This window comes from Sphaeramia orbicularis, chromosome 16 (genome assembly GCF_902148855.1).
Source record: "Sphaeramia orbicularis chromosome 16, fSphaOr1.1, whole genome shotgun sequence".
Taxonomy (NCBI): domain Eukaryota; kingdom Metazoa; phylum Chordata; class Actinopteri; order Kurtiformes; family Apogonidae; genus Sphaeramia; species Sphaeramia orbicularis.
In genome coordinates this window covers 44,600,468-44,618,794 of record NC_043972.1, presented here as the reverse complement: position 1 = coordinate 44,618,794, position 18,327 = coordinate 44,600,468, and the positions used below count along the sequence as shown (strand labels likewise).

The 18,327-nt window shown below is 38.1% G+C and overlaps 1 protein-coding gene across 2 annotated transcripts in view; it reads right to left on the bottom strand.

Moving 5' to 3' along the window:
- Window positions 1-563: 563 nt before the first annotated feature.
- The window catches only part of ago3a (argonaute RISC catalytic component 3a), a 62,660-nt gene continuing 44,896 nt past the window's right edge, over window positions 564-18,327 (bottom strand). For both annotated transcript variants that reach the window (XM_030157197.1, XM_030157198.1), the window contains exons 11-19: window positions 18,101-18,234; window positions 16,167-16,351; window positions 14,319-14,478; window positions 14,102-14,192; window positions 12,711-12,905; window positions 8,481-8,615; window positions 7,846-7,947; window positions 4,933-5,132; window positions 564-3,636 (exon numbers count right to left, since the gene is read on the bottom strand). In XM_030157197.1, the coding sequence (XP_030013057.1) occupies window positions 3,528-3,636; window positions 4,933-5,132; window positions 7,846-7,947; window positions 8,481-8,615; window positions 12,711-12,905; window positions 14,102-14,192; window positions 14,319-14,478; window positions 16,167-16,351; window positions 18,101-18,234 (1,311 nt within the window). In that variant the 3' untranslated portion in view covers window positions 564-3,527. The remainder of the gene's footprint in view (window positions 3,637-4,932; window positions 5,133-7,845; window positions 7,948-8,480; window positions 8,616-12,710; window positions 12,906-14,101; window positions 14,193-14,318; window positions 14,479-16,166; window positions 16,352-18,100; window positions 18,235-18,327) is intronic.

The following is an 18,327-nucleotide window of genomic DNA, read 5'->3' as shown; positions in this document are numbered from 1 at the left end:
ACCAAAAAGAGCTGCTCAGTGACTTCTACACACTCATCTGTCATCACAGTAGGGATGTAATATCACAACACAAAGCCTTGAAGTGTTCTCTGTTATACAGAGGTCCAATTCTGCCACAGTAATGAAGAAATGAAGGTCCTTTAAGTCAAAATAATGAGCTAGAGTTTCATAATGATGACTCAATACTGATTAAACGCGACCAAAAATGAGTACAAAACGAACACTTATCCACATTTTAACGTAATGACTTATTTTTGAGAACTTATCTCAATATTTTAAGATGCCAAGTCACGAAGCATTTTCACAAAATATTATATTTTCAAGATACTAACACATTATTTTGAGATAAGAAATACGAAGTAAATATTTTAAGAATGTACAATTATCTTGAAATACAAAGTAAATATTTTGAGAAAGTATTATTCTGTGATACAGACTAAATATTCTGAGATACTAAGAAAATATTTTACTTCAGCATCTAATTTTTGAGATATTAACTCAGTATTTAAGTCGTTATATATTTCATTATTTTCAGATACTAAGTCATTAATTTGACTTAAAGATTTTTTTTTTTTTTTTTGTTAAATCACTGGCTCAAACGGACTTCCATATTCCATCTGTAGGACGCATTCCGCTTTATAACGAAATACAGAGACAACAATGAGAGCAACAAGTGTTCGGCATCTCCAAATATATGAAAGCAAGAGGCAAATAAGTCCACATCCCTGTCAGTAAACAGTCTGACAGTCCAAACACACGTCACTAGTTTCCACAACCCCACCACTGTTCACACAGATACCGTATGTTCTACAGTGACACAGGAACACAGCAACAGTCTATTGCAGTAATAAAACTTTGTAATCATCTTTTTTTTTTTTTTTTTTTTACTATTACTTTTCAGGATACATTTAGTTCTAAGATTAATAATAATAATAATAATAATAATAATAATAATTATTAGACTACGTTTTTTTCTGTTAGCAAAAATAAGTGGTGTGCATCACATAATTTAAAATGTACAAATATACTTTCAATCTGACTTTTAAAAAGGCTTTTTCAGACACTAGTGAAATCATGAAGGCTCAAACCCACTGAAAGGTAGTCGAACTCCACAGCGGAGACAGGACCTGGCGTCACACCCGACGGTCTCTGTACCGTATACAGGATCGAAACCACCCGGACTGGAATCCTACATCCAGAGCCTCTTTCTTTCTCTCTCCGCTCTGCTCCTCCCATGATGCTTAGCGAGTGAGGTTTCCTGTTCGTCTTCTCTCCTAATCGCCTGCTCAGAGTCTCACAGAGGTTCAGATTCAGACAAAAGTAGCACCACGCCTGTGTTCAGTCGTGAAACACATGCTTATTTTTTTTCTCATTTTAGTGCAGATAACATTTTATAATCGGCCTCCGCAAGATGAGCTTCGGGTCATCAGCGGCGCCGAGGTTTTAACGTACTACGAGAAGCAGCTGCTGCGGACGCTAGTTAGTCAGACACGACTCCTCAGCTTTGTTCTGAAGTTAGACTCAACCGTTACTTTGGGTTGGTGATATGGACAAGGGGATAAACCCAGTCCTGGACTAAGGATATCAGTTCAATATCATTAAAAAAAAAAACAGGTTTATGATGAGGCTGACACACACTGTAGCAGCTGGATTCATGTCTGAAGATTAAGCTAAAGACAACTTGGCGTGCTTGATTTGAATGCTGTTCCTCAGTAAAGCCGACAGCTAACACTGGCTGCACAGGTGATAAATATATCCATCTGGACTTTATCTGACTGAGATGTATAGAAAAGTCAGAAGGCGGTTCTTGAGAACAAGACGAGGCATCAGGTGAAATCTGCTTCGAACTCTATGCTGCCTATTCATTTCAGGGTTTTTTTCCAATCTTATCCATTACATGCATAACTTCCACCAGGCACTTAAATAACTCCTCCGTATGGCCTTTACACTCCACTACACTTCCATCGGTTCAGTCAAAGAGATTTGTTCTCCAAAAATCTGCCTCGTAAGCAAACCAAAGATTTCTCTCTTTAATGCCTGTTCATGAAGTATTCTCAAACCACAGAGGCGCAACAAATCTTTCAATTCAAGTAAAAAAAAAAAAAAAAAAAAAATGATAACGATAAATCACCAAAATGAACTTGCGCCATTTTTGCCCAAAAGCAAAGGCAAACTTATAAAACATGCTGATCAATTGTCTCACAAAGGAGAAATACAGAAAAATGTCTCGCAAGTGGCAGACTTTTTTTTTTAACCTTTTGAGGACACTGAAATGAAATGTTTAACCGTTCTTTTAAGTCCCCTAAAATCCTTGTCCCTTCATTCAGGTGATTATTGCACTAAAGGAAAACCCACCGACTATTCACGCACCGTCTCATTCTCAAGAGAGGGTAATGTGAGTTAAAGCACTGAAGGAAACGAAGCCATGACAGTTACTAAGATTAAAAATCTAAGCTTAAAAGAGTAAATGGTTTAAAAAAAAAAAAAGTTAGAATCATAAAATGTTTCACATAATGTAAAAGGAAATATAATAACCAGAATAAAACAAACAACCAGAATCAACAGTGTTATACTTTAAATAATAGCCAAAAAGGCTGCAACTGATATATCAGCCGATAGAAAAACTGTGCCCCCTGTTTAAAAATGTTTTTCCTGTTAAAACTCAAACTGATCTGAAACCTTACAAGACTACAAGTGCTTGTTGAGACGTTTGGGGGGGCGATATACCTCGTCGCCGATAGGTGGCGGTGTGCTCAAAAGAACTAAACTCATACAAGTATCTGGCAACGACAATAAACACTACTGAAAAAAAAAAAGACAGCATTAGAGAAGAAAAGAGAGGCAAAGGAGGGGGAAATAAAAACTAGGGGTGAAATAAAGTGGCAGCTAAAGGAGTAATATAGAGTGAAATAAAACACCACTAAACAGATTCGGACGCTTCCTTCTCTGCTCCGTCTTTGAGGGGGGGAGGGACGACAAATAACTTATGTACAACTGACAGGAAGTAAAAGTGCGGCTGCTCAAACTGACTTGAGGTACTGTAGATGGCAATGGAGCAGATTAGACTAAAAACAAAGACTGTGCCAAACTGCAGTATAGGCAATATGAAGGAAAAAGTAACAAAAAAAAACAACAAAAAAACAAAACAAATGCCACTAGGCCACAAACAGACAGGAAAACAGATAGGAGGGGCACTAAAGAGGGGGCCTGATAAGGGTCAAAACAAACTAGTTGGCTGGTTTAATATTGCATAATAGTGCTGAGTTTCTCTCTTGTTTTTGTTTAAAGCAGCGTTTGCATCCTCAGTCCAGTGTCGGGGTGCCTCCTCCCCTCCCTCCTCCCTGCTTTCCTCTGCACAGTGTCAGGTCCGGATTGACTAGGTGTGGGGGGGTGGGACTTGCACCTATGAGAACTCCTTCACTGGCGAGCCAGGCGTGCATGGTTGTGTGTCTTTGTATGTATGTGTGTGTGTGAGTGTGTTTCAATTCATGGGTGGCAATGTTTTAGGGGGGTAAGGTTGGTGTAGCTCAGGCGAAGTACATGGTCCTCAGGGTGTCGTGGTGGATCTGAACGGCTTTGGCCAGCGCCTGGGGGTCCCGGCCGTTGCTCTGACCGGACACATGGCTGCCCTCAGCGCTGCAGGAGAGAACAGGAATGGACATGTTAATGTGTACCGAAAACATACATACACTATATAGAAAACAGTAGTAAACTTTAAGGAAATATTGATGTTGAAATGTGGGCTCTTTTAAAAAGCAACTCAAGACGTTTTTATTTAGGAAAGCTTTTGGTTGATAGATTTATCCTTTTTATTTATTTTATGAAATTATTCTTATGTTGTTTTATTGCACCCATTTTATGTACAGCACTTTGTGATTTGTACCTGTGGGAAGCGCTTTATAAATAAACTTTACTTACTTACTATATGTCAAATCAACATGAACAGGACATCTTACAGCTGTAGTCATGTGTCCCAATATTTTTGTCCATATAGTTTATAATATATTTCCAATATTTCCTTTAAGGTTAATGTGAGATTTTTCTTCCGAAATGAGATGTGAACAAAGTACATGGTTAATTGTAGTTGAAAATTATTAATATTTTAGAAATATAGAGGTAGAACACTTAAAATCATAGTCATGGATAAAAAACAAAACTAAATCAATGTCACTCCTGTTACATGACGTTATAGTAGAGCTGTGACTGAACCTGCTGCTAAAAACTGCATCAACACTGAAATCCCACAGGAAGGCTTACACACACACTTCTGTGGTTTTCAGCATCTTACAGTTTGAGAAAATCAGTGCTGCTTTCCCCTCATACTGGATAAGTGGTCGGGAAATAGATGAAAAATGTAGTTTGGTTGTGTGTGATGTCCATCTGCTCTCACTTTGACACACATTATATGGACAAAAGTATTGGGACACATTGGATTCAGGTGTTTCTTCTCTAACAGGGGGTCTGGGATACAAAACAATAATGACAAAGGCCATAATATAGTTTTACATAGAGATGAATATTATTACATTGGTTAGTTTGGTTTAAATTGCTTCCAAAATGCCTCAGAGATGGTTTTTACTTAAACTCCCTCAACATTGATTTTTTTTTTTTTTTATCCATGACTGTGATTTTAAATGTTCTACCTCTAAATTTCCAAAATATTTTTCGTGCTCTGACTGTAAATAAGATTTTTCTTGACATGATGTGTCATAATAATTTTGTCCATATAGTTTATAAACATCAATATTTCCTTAAAGTAAAATGTTAGATTTTTCTTCCTAAGTGAGATATAAAAAAAGTAGATGGGTAGTTGTGGTAGAAAAGTATTATATTAGAAAAAAAACACCTGAATTCAACATGTCTCAATACTTTTGTCCACATAGTGTATCGAAACTTAGGTCTTTCAAAGAACCTGGGCTGCTCCTTCCTCACCTGTCATGTTCTTTGTCCACCAGGTGGTAGCGGGCACGGAAGGCCACGAGGTGGGCATAGTAGGCTGGCGCAGGGATGGACACGGAGCGGGTACAGCGCACGTAGGTGTGGCACAACTGGTAGGTTAGCAGCTGGAACTCGTCAGCGGTAAAACAATTATCGTCCCACAGAACATGGTAGTGGGAGGGCCGACTGGTGCCCTGGGGGAACGAGGGGAAAGAGAGAACAATCGCGTCTTAATTAGACTCATTTTAGCGTAATTCACATTTGCACTGATCAGCCAATCCTCAGGACATTATATAATTACAGAAAGTTACAGGTGGTAAAAACATAAAAGAGAGTAGAGGGGGAATAAAACAAGTATCCTCCTTAGTATACATCATAGTTTGGTGATGAAAGAAACCCCCTGTTCTCTAAAAAAAAAAAAAAAAAAAAAAAAAGGTTCAAAGCAGGCAATATGATATCACAGCACAGGGAAAGAGATGTGTGCATCAGTAGAGATTTCACTGAGGAATAGAATAGAATAGAATAGAATAGAATAGATCTTTATTGTTACTGTTACAGGAACAATGAAAATCCATTTAGCAGCAAACACTTAAAAGTGCGAAAAAGACTGTATAAAAATATTACACAATATAATGATACATACTGGCAATATTTTTTATATAAAGCTACAAGAAAAGATTCAGATAAAAGAAATATATCTTTCTTGTCAGGTGGAAATCTCTTATGTCCAAAACAGTTATTTTTCAGGAACTTGGAAAAATAATGTATATTCTAAGTAAATGAATAGATTTAAGAGATGTAGTCACAAGCCACGTTCAACATTTTTTATGGGTTAAATATTTCTAAAACCATCCGGCCAATGTGAAGACTGGCCAAAAAAAAACAAAGACCAAAAATGGACTTATGAGGGTTCCACCCAACAGCGACGATATACAACATATGAGGATATATACAGGTAGTATAGGATATGTACAAGGTAAAATTTAAAAAACAAGGTGTATTGGTGTGATTACTGCACTGAGGCAGGGTGAATATTTCACTGTCCATTAGCCTGGGGGTGGATAGCAGTTATGTAGCAGATTAGATGTGGAATCATCTTGTAAATCCAACAGCCTTCTAAGGTAATATGATTTAAGCAGAAAGACTGTGTCCAATGTTCTCATTTGGCCCATGATTGCACCTGTACACCAACCTGCTACAGTTCAAAACAACCAGTAAAGCTTATATTATGAAAAAGGTCAGACTACTGAATCTTTTGTTTGTAACTGTATTGTCCTGTTTTGGTTTGTATAGAAGAAGTAAAAAAAAAAAAAAAAAAAAAGAAAGGAAAATCAAATGTAAGGAACAGCCATGGCAGTTTATAATTACATTTTAAATGACTATGCTGTGGTATTAACTTACATATACTGTGAAAGATGATTTAGCCCATCAAATATATTTAAGTCAGATATTTACCCCGCCCCCTGAAGGGGGGGCAAGGGGTATTGTTTTTGGTTTGGTTTGTTTCTTTAACACTCTAGCAGCAAAACTATTGATTGAATTCATATTAAATTGGGTCTATAAATTGCCAGTGACTGAGAATAGATCCGATTACTTTTAGGAAAAGTAGGTCAAAGTTCAAATTTTTGATGAATTTTTAAAATCTTTTTTCCCCCATTTACTTATAATGAGCAAAATGTCAAATGTCTGTAGCAGCAAAACTATTGGTTGAATTCATAACAAATTGAGTTTATAGATTGCCAGTGACCCAGAATACATGTACATGTGATTACATTTTGGGAAAAGTAGGTCAAAGTTCCAATTTTTTATGAATTTTTAAAATATTTTTTTTTCTCTCCCATTTACTTATAATGGATGAAATGTCAAATGTCTATAAAAACATCAAATTTGTTTCAATTTACTTCAGACTTGGCACATATATAGAGGCAATTGATATGCTGACATCAGCACATGGATAGACATGACATCAGCTGGATCAATGCCAAAATAAAGCTACAATATGTGCGAGGGGCGGGGTTTGTTGTGCCTGGCACCACTTGTTGATGCTGTTTTCACCTCTGTGTTAAGTGCTGGTCCACCACACCAGTTACACAGGAGTTAGGATGTGTTCCCCGGTATCACATTTGTGAATAATACCCTTCTGTATGGAAACAGCTGAATATTACTTGATTTTCTCATGTGTTATTAAGACAGCTAAAACTGTACATGAGGTAAAACATTTCCATTTTACACCCAATAATTTAACATATATTCCAGAGAAAGTAACTAAATAATGCAATAACTTGAGTCATAATGCAAGAAAATTAACAATGTAATAACATTCTAACAATAATGTTATACCTTCAGGTCAGTTATTTCTTTTCAAAACTGATGTAATACCGTTTTTTCCCCTCACAAATATCAAGTGTTCCAGTGCACAGAGTATAAAATTGCTTACATGGCCTTATTCTACTGAAAACGCTAAAATTCAACAGTGTCAATACTGAATTTGACAACAAACTGTAAGTGGTTTGTCAGGTAAAGATTAGTGGGAAATGAAATCAGTAAAAATGTTATTATGATACAATTCAGGATATTTTATTACATTATTGGTCAAGGTATTATATTATTGGGTTTTATTACATTTTCAATCAAGTTGATTGCTGATTACATTAGATTTTCAGGAAATGATTCCATTAGTGCAGGCTACAGACCATAGTGGCCAAAGGCAGGTCTCTGGTTTCAGAGGTTCATACTTCAGACAATAAAAAGAAAAAAAAAAGGTAAAAAAAAAAAAAGAGAAAAAAGGTCATATTTTCTCCTCTGGGCACAAGTGGTGAAAACTATTTTATAATAATGAAGCGCTCAGCAAAGCAAAAGGCCTGAAAATATTCAGATTTTAGTAGAAGAACCACAGGCCGTTCTCACCTGTATTCCAGCGTGACTGCAGAGGTAAAAGTCAAACTCATAAGGATGCGTGATGTCCGTGTCCACAGTAGTACCAGCAGGAATGTTTCCACTACGTCCAACCTGATAAAAAAAAGACTACTTAGTCCTCCGCTAATGCCCTTTGGACCTCTTATTTCCATTTTGTCCCATTACCACAATAATAACTGGAATCAGAAAATGGAAAAAGCAGGTCCAAAGTAGTGGAAAACAAATGCTTTTAATGCATTTACCTTAGGCAGGTTTTTAAATATGGTTTACCAAGAGCTTCCCAATCAACCAATTAAAATCCTAATGCTCCAGAGAGCCCCTCTCCCCTCTGGATGACAATATCTACACTGAAAACAAGGTTGTTACCAGCGTAGTCTTACTCTGGGGGCCTTAAGTGCCACTCCAGAGCTCTTGGTATGCAGCGGGCCCTAATGCTTGAATCGAATGTAATTACAGGGGTTAGGAGGGTGAACAGTCCAATCGACAACAAAAGGTAATTAAGGAGTCCCATTTTGAGTACTTAATGCACTTGCAGAGAGCATAAAAAGAATATGGACTAACACATAACACACTGTCCTGACTTTAATGGGGAACATCACTGTGCTGTGCAGCTGAGGGGAACTCACTCTCTCGTTGCGGTCGGCACAGAAGAGGCGTGTATGGTGGCGTTTTTGCACAACAATGTAAGTGATGCCTGGTTGGTACTCCTTCTCCAGGCTGATACAGGCCTCACGGATAGCCAGCAGCTCATAATACAGCACCTAAAGAACAAGAGAAGGATATTTACACTGAGGGATGAATTTGTGAAATGCAAAAATGACACTGAAGATATTAACAATTATGGATGTCAAAATAATTTTAGTTCAGGTTCCACATACAGACTAATATGATCTAAAGTGGGTCAGACCAGTAAAATAATAACATAATCAATAAATATTTACAACCGCAAAATGTTCTCTTTGTTTTAGTGTAAAAAATTAAAATTACATGAAAATTTTTACATTTACAAACTATCCTTTCTCCAAAAATAGGACTTTGTCCCTGTATCTCACCGGCATGTTCTATCAAGAATCAACAAGTTGAATTTGTGAGGTTGTCGGTTCTGCTGCTATGTTACAGTCCTGTGGTCTGGATGCAGGGGCTCAGTCTACCAATAGAAGTGGGTGGTACTTTCACTGGAGGGGAACTCAACTAATTAAATCAAAGTCCATGTATGACTTCCTATTAGAGCTCAGTAGTAACTATATTGCTATCTGTAGCTATTTCCATGTTATAAACCATCAATATATGGACCATTGTAAGTAAAGGGTCAGGTCAAGTGGTGAGATGGTTACATGATTGGTTTGGCCAATTAATCTGCACTGGTATGACATGTTACCAACGATTGGTTTTGGCAGAACCTGGCTATTACGGTCATGCTGACCAGTACTATCAGGCTTCTTAACAAGAAAGACTGATTTTGAGGGAAAAAGAAAAGATCAAACGTTATATTATAATCTCCCAGATTTTTATTGTAGTTCAGATATTCAGTTCCAACTTGAGTTGACATTAAATGATTTTTTAATTTGCTTATTTAAATATGTATTACTATGACTTAGACACTTGTTTCAACAGTACTCCAGGTCCTAATCAAGTCAGATACTGGTGATTTTCAGTGATGTGAGGTTTATTTTCATGGCTTGATATTGGCTGATAACTCATTACTGCCATCAGATTTTTTTTGCTCCAAACTTCCATTATATGGGCCTGATGAAATATCTACAAACATCTTTAGCTCATTTAAACCTTTACAGGGTGGGGAAGCAAAATTTACAATATTTTGAGGCAGGGATTGAAAGACAGTGTATGACCAATTAGTTTATTGAAAGTCATGAGAATTTATTTGCCACAAGAAAATTGACATAATAGAAAATGTTTTTATTCTGTGTGTCCTCCTTCTTTCTCAATAACTGCCTTCACATGCTTCCTGAAACTTGCGCAAGTGTTCCTCAAATATTCGGGTGACAACTTCTCCCATTCTTCTTTAATAGTATCTTCCAGACTTTCTCGTAATAGTTTTGCTCATAGTCATTCTCTTCTTTACATTATAAACAGTCTTTATGGACACTCCAACTATTTTTGAAATCTCCTTTGGTGTGACGAGTGCATTCAGCAAATCACACACTCTTTGACGTTTGCTTTCCCGATTACTCATATGGGCAAAAGTTTCTGAAAAGGTATGGATAATAGTGTTAGGTATGATTATGACATCAATATATGTTTGGTTTCAAAACAATTGACGTAGTGCCTGCTGAGAAAAAACAACTAAATGTTCATTGTAAATTTTGCTTCCCCACCCTGTATTTGAAAGCCCAAATAAATGACTGAATGAAAGAATAAATAAATACATAAATCACAACTTTTAAGCAATGACTGGACTAATATATTTAGAATTACCATTTTTGAGGAAGGAACCAAGTGGAGGTTTTAATCTCAGTTTTATTTAGTTTTAAGATTAATCTAAAATTTAATTTAATATATTTCTCAGCCCTGTGTTAACCCATAAAGACCCAGTGCTACTTTTGTGGCTGTTCCCATATGATTTTTTTCCTCTAAACTGACCCCTTCTGAAGTGGCGCACCACCATTTATTGTAATATTATAATATCCTCTGTGTTTTGTATTGTTTCTGTGAAAATCAGGTGTTTTCCTATATCTAATTCACTGATCATGTAGATGTTCATAAAAGTTAAGATTGAAGTTGAGGGTTATCAGAAACAGAAGGAACTTAAGAAAAAAGTGATTTTTTTCAATAAAATCTATTATTAACTGAACAGAAAACAAGTATCTCCATCCACTGTCACTGATCCAACTCCATGGGTTTTACTGGTGAATCAATGTTGTAGAAGATGACAGCGTTTCCACAGTAACTAAGGAGCTTCTGAATGTCTACATGGGTTATATCTGATGACCATGAAAAGATGACAAACGGTATTTTACATGTATTGATGGAATTAGTGGATCAACAGTATTAAACAGTTTAGATCAGTAGAAGACTTTGGACGCCGGTGGATGTTTGGGTCTTTATGGGTTAAACCAGCCTTAAAATAGATTCAGTTTGATGGATTTAATGTATTCTTCTGAGTCTGGATCTACACACAAACTCCACAATAACAAAGCAGAAACAGGTTTTTGGAGTGTTTTGTCAGCCTCGGGTCTTTTTGGGAAGGATCCCAAACAAAAGCTTGGCTCACATTTGTTTTGTGATATTTCAAGCTGAACTACAGGAGCATCTGTACAAAGCCATTTTCAGATCTCTCCAGAGCTTCTCTGTTGGGTTCAGGTGTGGACAGAGTTCTCCTGAAGCCATTCATTCATTTTCTTGAAGTGTCAGGTAATGTTTCTGTTGTCATGTACACCTTCACTGTGTGGTTTTTACTTGGGATAGATGTACGTCTTCAGGAATCCATCTTCTGTATAAATTGGGACCAACATTCTGGTCTCAGTTACAGAATCACCACCCCCCACACCACTGTGTTTGACTGGAGGGATGGTATTAATGAGTTGATGCTGAATGCTTTGTTTCCTTCACACACGGTTACGAACTGTAGCTACATGGCTCAGCCTCTGTTTCATCAGACCAGAGGATATTTCTTCTCATGTCGAGTTGTTCAGGGGCCTTTGGGCAAACTCACAGCAGACTGCCAAGTGCCTTTAGGAAAGGAGCTGCTTCCGTTTGTCTACTGTACTATAAAGCCTTGGGTGACTATGAAAGAGTCTTTGGTTTTGTACAAATTATGAAAATACTTTAAAACTTGTTTTCACAAGTGCTGCTGATGTGATTAGAAAAAAGTTGGAAGCAAAACCTGAAAGGGTCTCAAATATATGACAGTCCACCCAAAGGCTCCAATCCAGCCCATAGGATAATATGTGAAATGCAAAAATTACACTGAAGATATTAGCAATCAGTGTTGTCAAACTAATTTTAGTACAGGTTCCAAATACAGACCAATATGAACTGAAGTGGGTCAGACCAGTAAAATAATAACATAATAACCTATAAATAATGACAAGTTCAACTCCCTTATCTGTATTTTAGTGTCCTTCTACAAGGAAGGTGACACACCTGTATGTAGAGGATGTGGTGGGTTATATAGCTCTCTATCATTGAGTACCTGCTGCCCCTGAAAACAAATTTGCGACGGGTGGGTGGGAGGGAATCCGGATCTCAATACATAATTCTACAAGTAATGCAATGGACCTGTATGTGGAGGACGTGTCGATAAAGCTGTGAGAAAGTGAGCTTAAAGTTTTTGAACATATGGATGGACGGACAATGAACTGATGATAATACCCTGCAGTGAGGGCCAAGGGTAAAAAGTAAAATTATATGAAAATGTTTACCTTTACAAACTATATTTCCACAAAAAAAGTGAATAACCTGAACAAATACGAACAACCTGGCATTTCTTGAGAGAAATAAATGCAGTTTTAACAATATTCTGCCTGTTATTAAATGTTTTGTGTATTTGTAGATCCACTGTGATCTGTATGTTGTAATGCACATGTGTAAATGATAAACTGAGGCAGAATATTGTTGAAATTTCAGGTTGTTCCTGTTATTCACACTTTTTTTTAAAAGACAGTTTATGGATGCAAACATTTTCATTGCATAATTGGAGTGTTTTTCCAGCCCATTTGAGATCAAATTGGACTGTATGTGGCCCTTGAACTACATGACTTTGACACCCATGGTCTAAACTTTCCATATGCATCGTAAGCTGTTGATCATTTGAGTTTTCATGTGGCCTCCATTTAATTATCAGGGGGGACATGATCCTGTTGTTCATGGAAAATAAAGGGGGACATGAATCTGACCTGTCTGAACTGGCCTTCTGAAACACCATCCCTGTAGAAGATGATTCTGGTGGGCTTGTAGCGGGTCGACTTGTAGAACTGGATGAGCAGTTCCCGCACCATGGAGGCCAGGTCCTGAATAACCTCTTGCCGTGGCCTCTGTACCCGCACAGTGGCGCAGTACCTGCTGGGGTGGGCATCCATACTTCCGACCACCTAGAACACAGAAGGAGAAAGAAAGTGGAGAAAGGAGAGAGAGAGAGATGACAAACTGGTGGGTTTCACAACTAACTGTCTTGGTCCAGACTGTCAGGCTTTTCAATCAGAGCAAATGTTACCTCCCCCCAAATGGGAACAAGCATCCAAACATTTGTCTGATGAAAGGAGGTTTCAGACTTAAACATTTTAATTTTGTTTGTTTTGAGCTGAAATAATGAATCAAGATAAGAGGAAAAGAGCAAATAATATCACAGAAATACTGCCTGATGAAGTATTAAAAAAAAAAAAAAAAAATCTATTTTTAAATTTTTCTTCTTTCAGATACAAAAAGCCACTGGCTGAACTGACAACATACTTATTGAACCAATCCACACCCAGTAGAGTGAGATGCAGCCCACAGCTGATCTGTACAGGTCATAGGTATGCCATGCAAAGTTGTTTTGTGTATGCAAAACTCTGAAGTGAACCCAAAACCAATGAGCTCAAATGTACAAAACATAAAAAAAAAAAACCCACACAAATCTTAGTTGGGACTTTTAGGTGTAAAAAGGCCCTTAGACATTGAACATCCAAATATCATTCAGGGTGCCCATAAAACCCCTTTACAATTAAAAAAAATGTATTACAAGATGAGATATGTGCATCAGATTTGTTCTATGTACTCAGTGGTTATCAAAGTTTTTAGTCACATTGTGGATCATGTGTAACTGAATCATTGGTCCATTTTTCTTCAACAAGAGATCAGTTACTGCAAATGTTGACCTTTGACCTTTTGACTGAATATGTGTCACGACAACTGGATGACATTCAACCAACCATCATTTTCCAGGTAGATGGTGCACCACCACATTGGAGATTGTATGTTGGTGGGTTCCTAAATCTAACATTTCCAGACCGGCGGATTGGAAGGGATGGTCCAATTCCCTGGACACCTCGTACACCAGATATCACTGCACTGGATTTCTATCTATGGGGTTATGTTAAAGATATTGTGTATCGAACAAAGATATGGGACATGATCTGAAGTCAAAGATCACCGATGTCATTGACACCACTGATGAGTCTATGATAGAGATAACATGGAAACAAATCCAGTACCGTCTGGATGTGCTTCATGTAAGTAATGGTGCTCATATATACATGCCCTGTATATTCAACTAATAGATGACGTGAAAAACAATGAAGACCCTTACTGCTGCTATTGAAGGCTTCTTTCCATCTCCGGCAGGCGGATGCGTAACATCTGCTCCCAAGAAGATAACTGGCTGCTGAAACACTGATGGGCTGTACCAAATCAATGACATCAAAACATATCACACAGTTTCCTCCTTGGTATGCAACCATTTTATTTTTTTGTTGTGGTTCTGAATACACTTTGATTAACAAAAAAAATGTGAGTGTCTGACTGACCGTTGATGAGGCACCAGGATGTTGTTGATGCCTCCTAGCTTGACATTGATCTTGAGGCAGAGGTTAGAGAGGGTCTGAGGCGACGTCTTCACCACATTCTTCACCTGAACACACTGTGTGGCCATGCCGAGGAGGGTGTCTCCCACTCGCTTCACCTCCGCTATGAGGGATTAAAACAGAAAAACATATTTATAGAGATTGTTCAGTCCACAATATGGAGGACTGAACAAAGTCTAACATTGGAAACTAATATGTAACTGCTACAAGACACCTTACTTGAAAAAATAAATGCACAAGATTGTCTTAAAATGTACCTGTACTGGTCATTCTTGCGACCTTAATTGTGCTTTGTGTGTGTATTATTTATAAGCAAGAGAGGCACAAATTCAGAAAAAAAAAATCACCATAAATGCACCACACTGGCCCATCTTATTACGTGAATTATGGATGCGAGCAGAACCCATGGGGTGCAGCACTGACGGCCAGAAGTGATGTACCCTCATTGATTCCAGGTGAACAAGACTAAGTGGAAAGCATGTGTTAGCGTTTGTTGTTTGTGTAGCCGTAAGCTTTGCATTCTACCATTGTCCTAGAGACGCGACCCAGCACTGGCCAATAATGTGTTATCTTGTGCCCCTTTTCCACTGCATGGTTCCAGCTCAGCTCAACTCGACTCTACACGGTTTGGTACAGCATTGTCACTTTTCCACTGCAACTGGTATCACCTCAGTGTGAATGAGATGGGCATGGTCAGCGGAGTCAAAAGTGTCAAGACGTCCTTGTAGTATGGTAAACAGTAACGACAATGGGTGACATCGAGGTGATGCTGTACTTGTGGCTCGATCTGTGGCTTTTTGTCACAGAAAAGGTGAAACGAAAGAGCCAGAAATGGATACAAGTGGCGAGACGAAACATTCTTGAAAAGTAAGGGAGAGTTATCAAAGCCACATGGAAGTATGACGCTGAAGACCTGTGGATAAGAGCTGCCAAGAGACGACATCTGATGGTACACTAATGCCTTATATACAAAAGACGTCGCACTGAACGGTGCGGTCTATGCGGATCGAGACACCAGTAAAATGATTGAGGCTATCTGAAGATCTTCTCTGCTATCACTCTTGTGAGTGTATGGTGCATTTAGATGCTCATGCCTAGTGCACGTGTGACGACACTCCCTCTGACCAATCAGTGGCCGGCAGTGAAATTTCAGTGCCGACTCAGCCTGGATGGAACCTCACCAGTGGTAGTACGAAAAGAAGTACGGTTACCAGGTACAACCCCCAGTGGAAAAGCGCTAAAACCATGTCAAGTTGAGTCGAAGAAGACTGATCCGTGTAACTTTATGAGTGTTCACCCTTCGCTCCATTCGCAAAAAGGGGTATTAGACTGGTGTCTGCTGCACAGGGTCACTGGCCAGTCACTACCAGTGCTGGAACAGCCCTTGAAGGAGGCAACATGTGTCTGACCATGACTAACTGACGGAGCAGTGACTTAGTATTCATGTGTACTAGATAACGGGCTATGACGCAAGTTGCCTGATGGAACCACTAGTATTATAGGTGATCTTTTGAAATAGCTGGTAATGAAAATTCACTACAGGTACCATTTAAATAAATACTTGATTTCAGTCCACAATATGGAGGGTAGAACACATTTAAACATGGAAACCAATACATAAATGCTACACGACAAATTACTCAAGGGACAAGAGTAAGATTGTCTTAATACAATGAGCGGTACATCTGAATCAATACAGAAAGAACCTTTCACCAGCACAGTCTTAGAATAGAATCCCTAATGAGTGTCTCTGTAGGGAAAACAGCACCAAGCACAAAATTCAGATTGTACCATAGACAGGGGTTTTTCCTGGCAGGATGACAATGATGAGTTGCAGTCCAGCATACGTGTTCTTCAGGTGTCTGAACATGGGTTCCACGCTGTCAGCTCCCTGGGCGTATTTACAGAAACATGGCTGGCCTTGGATGGGCATCCCAGCATCCTTAGAGATCTTACGCAGCTGGTCCGTGAAACCCCTAAAAACAAAGAGACACAGAATGGAGCGAAGGGTGAACACTCACAAAGTTACACTGATAAGTCTTCTTTTCATGGGTTGATACTGGCTGATAACTGATATACTATCCGGCATCTCAACAAGAATGACTGATTTTGACGGAAAAAATAAGAGATCCAACATTGCACTATGATTTCTCAGACTTTTACTGTAGTTCAGATATTCAGTTCCAGCTTGAGTTGACATTAAATTATTTTTTAGTTTGCAATGATTCAGATACTTATTTCAACTGTACTCCAGTTCCTAATAAAGTTAGACACTGGTGATTTTCAGTGATGTAAGTTTTATTTTCATGGGTTGATATTGGCTAATAACTCATTATTGCCATCAAATTTTTTTCTGCCCCAAACTGTCATTATATTGCTCTATCACTACAGCTTACTCAAAAAATAAATGAATTTAAAAAATAGTAAAATAAAGCAGCACTTTTAAGCAATGACTGGACTAACATATTCAGAATATTTATTTTTGAGCAAGGAAGAAAGTGGAAGTTCCAATTTTAATTTCATTCGGTTTTAAAATTAATCTAAAATTTCATTTGATATATTTCACGGGTCTTTTTGAGAAGGATCCCAAAAGCTTGGCTCACATTTGTTTTGGGATATTTCAAGATTCGGATTCAGATGCAACTTAGTTCCACTCACAAACTAAGTTACACTGAATAAACTCACAATCTAAGACCATGCATGTACTGTTCACTCATTCTGACTTTTTGCTCTGCATTTTTACAAGAAGATTTATGGAATTGGACTTTACATTGATATCGCAGATATTAATTAAAAATACTATGTATTAAAAAAAATTGCTAGGTTTCATGTCAGTAACATACCAGTAACATCATGTCAAATTAACTGGAGAGACCAAATAGATATAGGATTCGAATAGGTCCTAGTATCTGCTGGGACATGTTTTTTCATAAAGCACTCATTAAGCGCAATCTCTACAGCAAGAGTGATGACAACCCTGTATTACTTTAACCCTGAGACATTATTCCAGGCAAATGTGCTGTAAATTTGTATCTGTTTCAGTGTTCAGTGCTTGCGTTCCTTTTCTTCAGTGGTTTTGATTTACTGCGTGTTTTAGGGTCAAAACAGGGTGGAATAACAGAAAAAGAAAATGGAGGAATTGAAGTTTGACAGGTTTTTACTAAATAAGGCACTCAGACATCAATAAGAGATTTAGGATGTTGAACATCAACAGTGGACTGGAACACACTGAACAACAACAAATATTTGAATTTTGGCCCAGTAGTTTTTGTTTTGGGGCTCTTTTTTTCTTCATCGGTCAAGCTGCTCTTTGGCACCTGGTTGAACTCCAAAAAGCAGTTACATGAAAGGAACAAGAAGGAAGGAAAATCATGACGACACTGGAAATAGTCAAAAAAAAAAAAAAAAAAAGACAAGGAAAATGGTGTAAAAGAAAAAAAAAAAAAAAAAAATCATCTATTTTTATAGCGAGTCGGTCTCACTCACTGCTCTGTGTTTTGCCCCCAATTAGAGGCAACGGGGAGCACACTGAGCATGCTCAGATGTCTATGGAAAGCACAAGGTCTATTCTATCAGCGCGGTTTGCAATTTTTCCTTTTGAGCAAAAGGTTGAATTTTTGTGAATATTTAAAACAAATCATGCATTCAGAACGCTCATCACAGACATGTCAGGGGCTAAAGGGTTAAAAGAAGTTCCTTAAAAGTAAACCTCAGCAATGACTCACTTGAGGATTTCTTCCCGACACTGCCTCTGTGTGGCGAAGCAGGCGATGGCCCACATTTTAATCTCCACTCCTGTGTGGAACTGCTTCCCCCTCATGTCCCACACCCCGTGGCTGGGCGTGGCTACGGTGCGGTTCTGTAACAACATCACAGTCTCACAGCATGTACGCGGGATTAAGTGGACAGACACTCACATTCATACCATTCATACAAAAAACACATGCCCTTG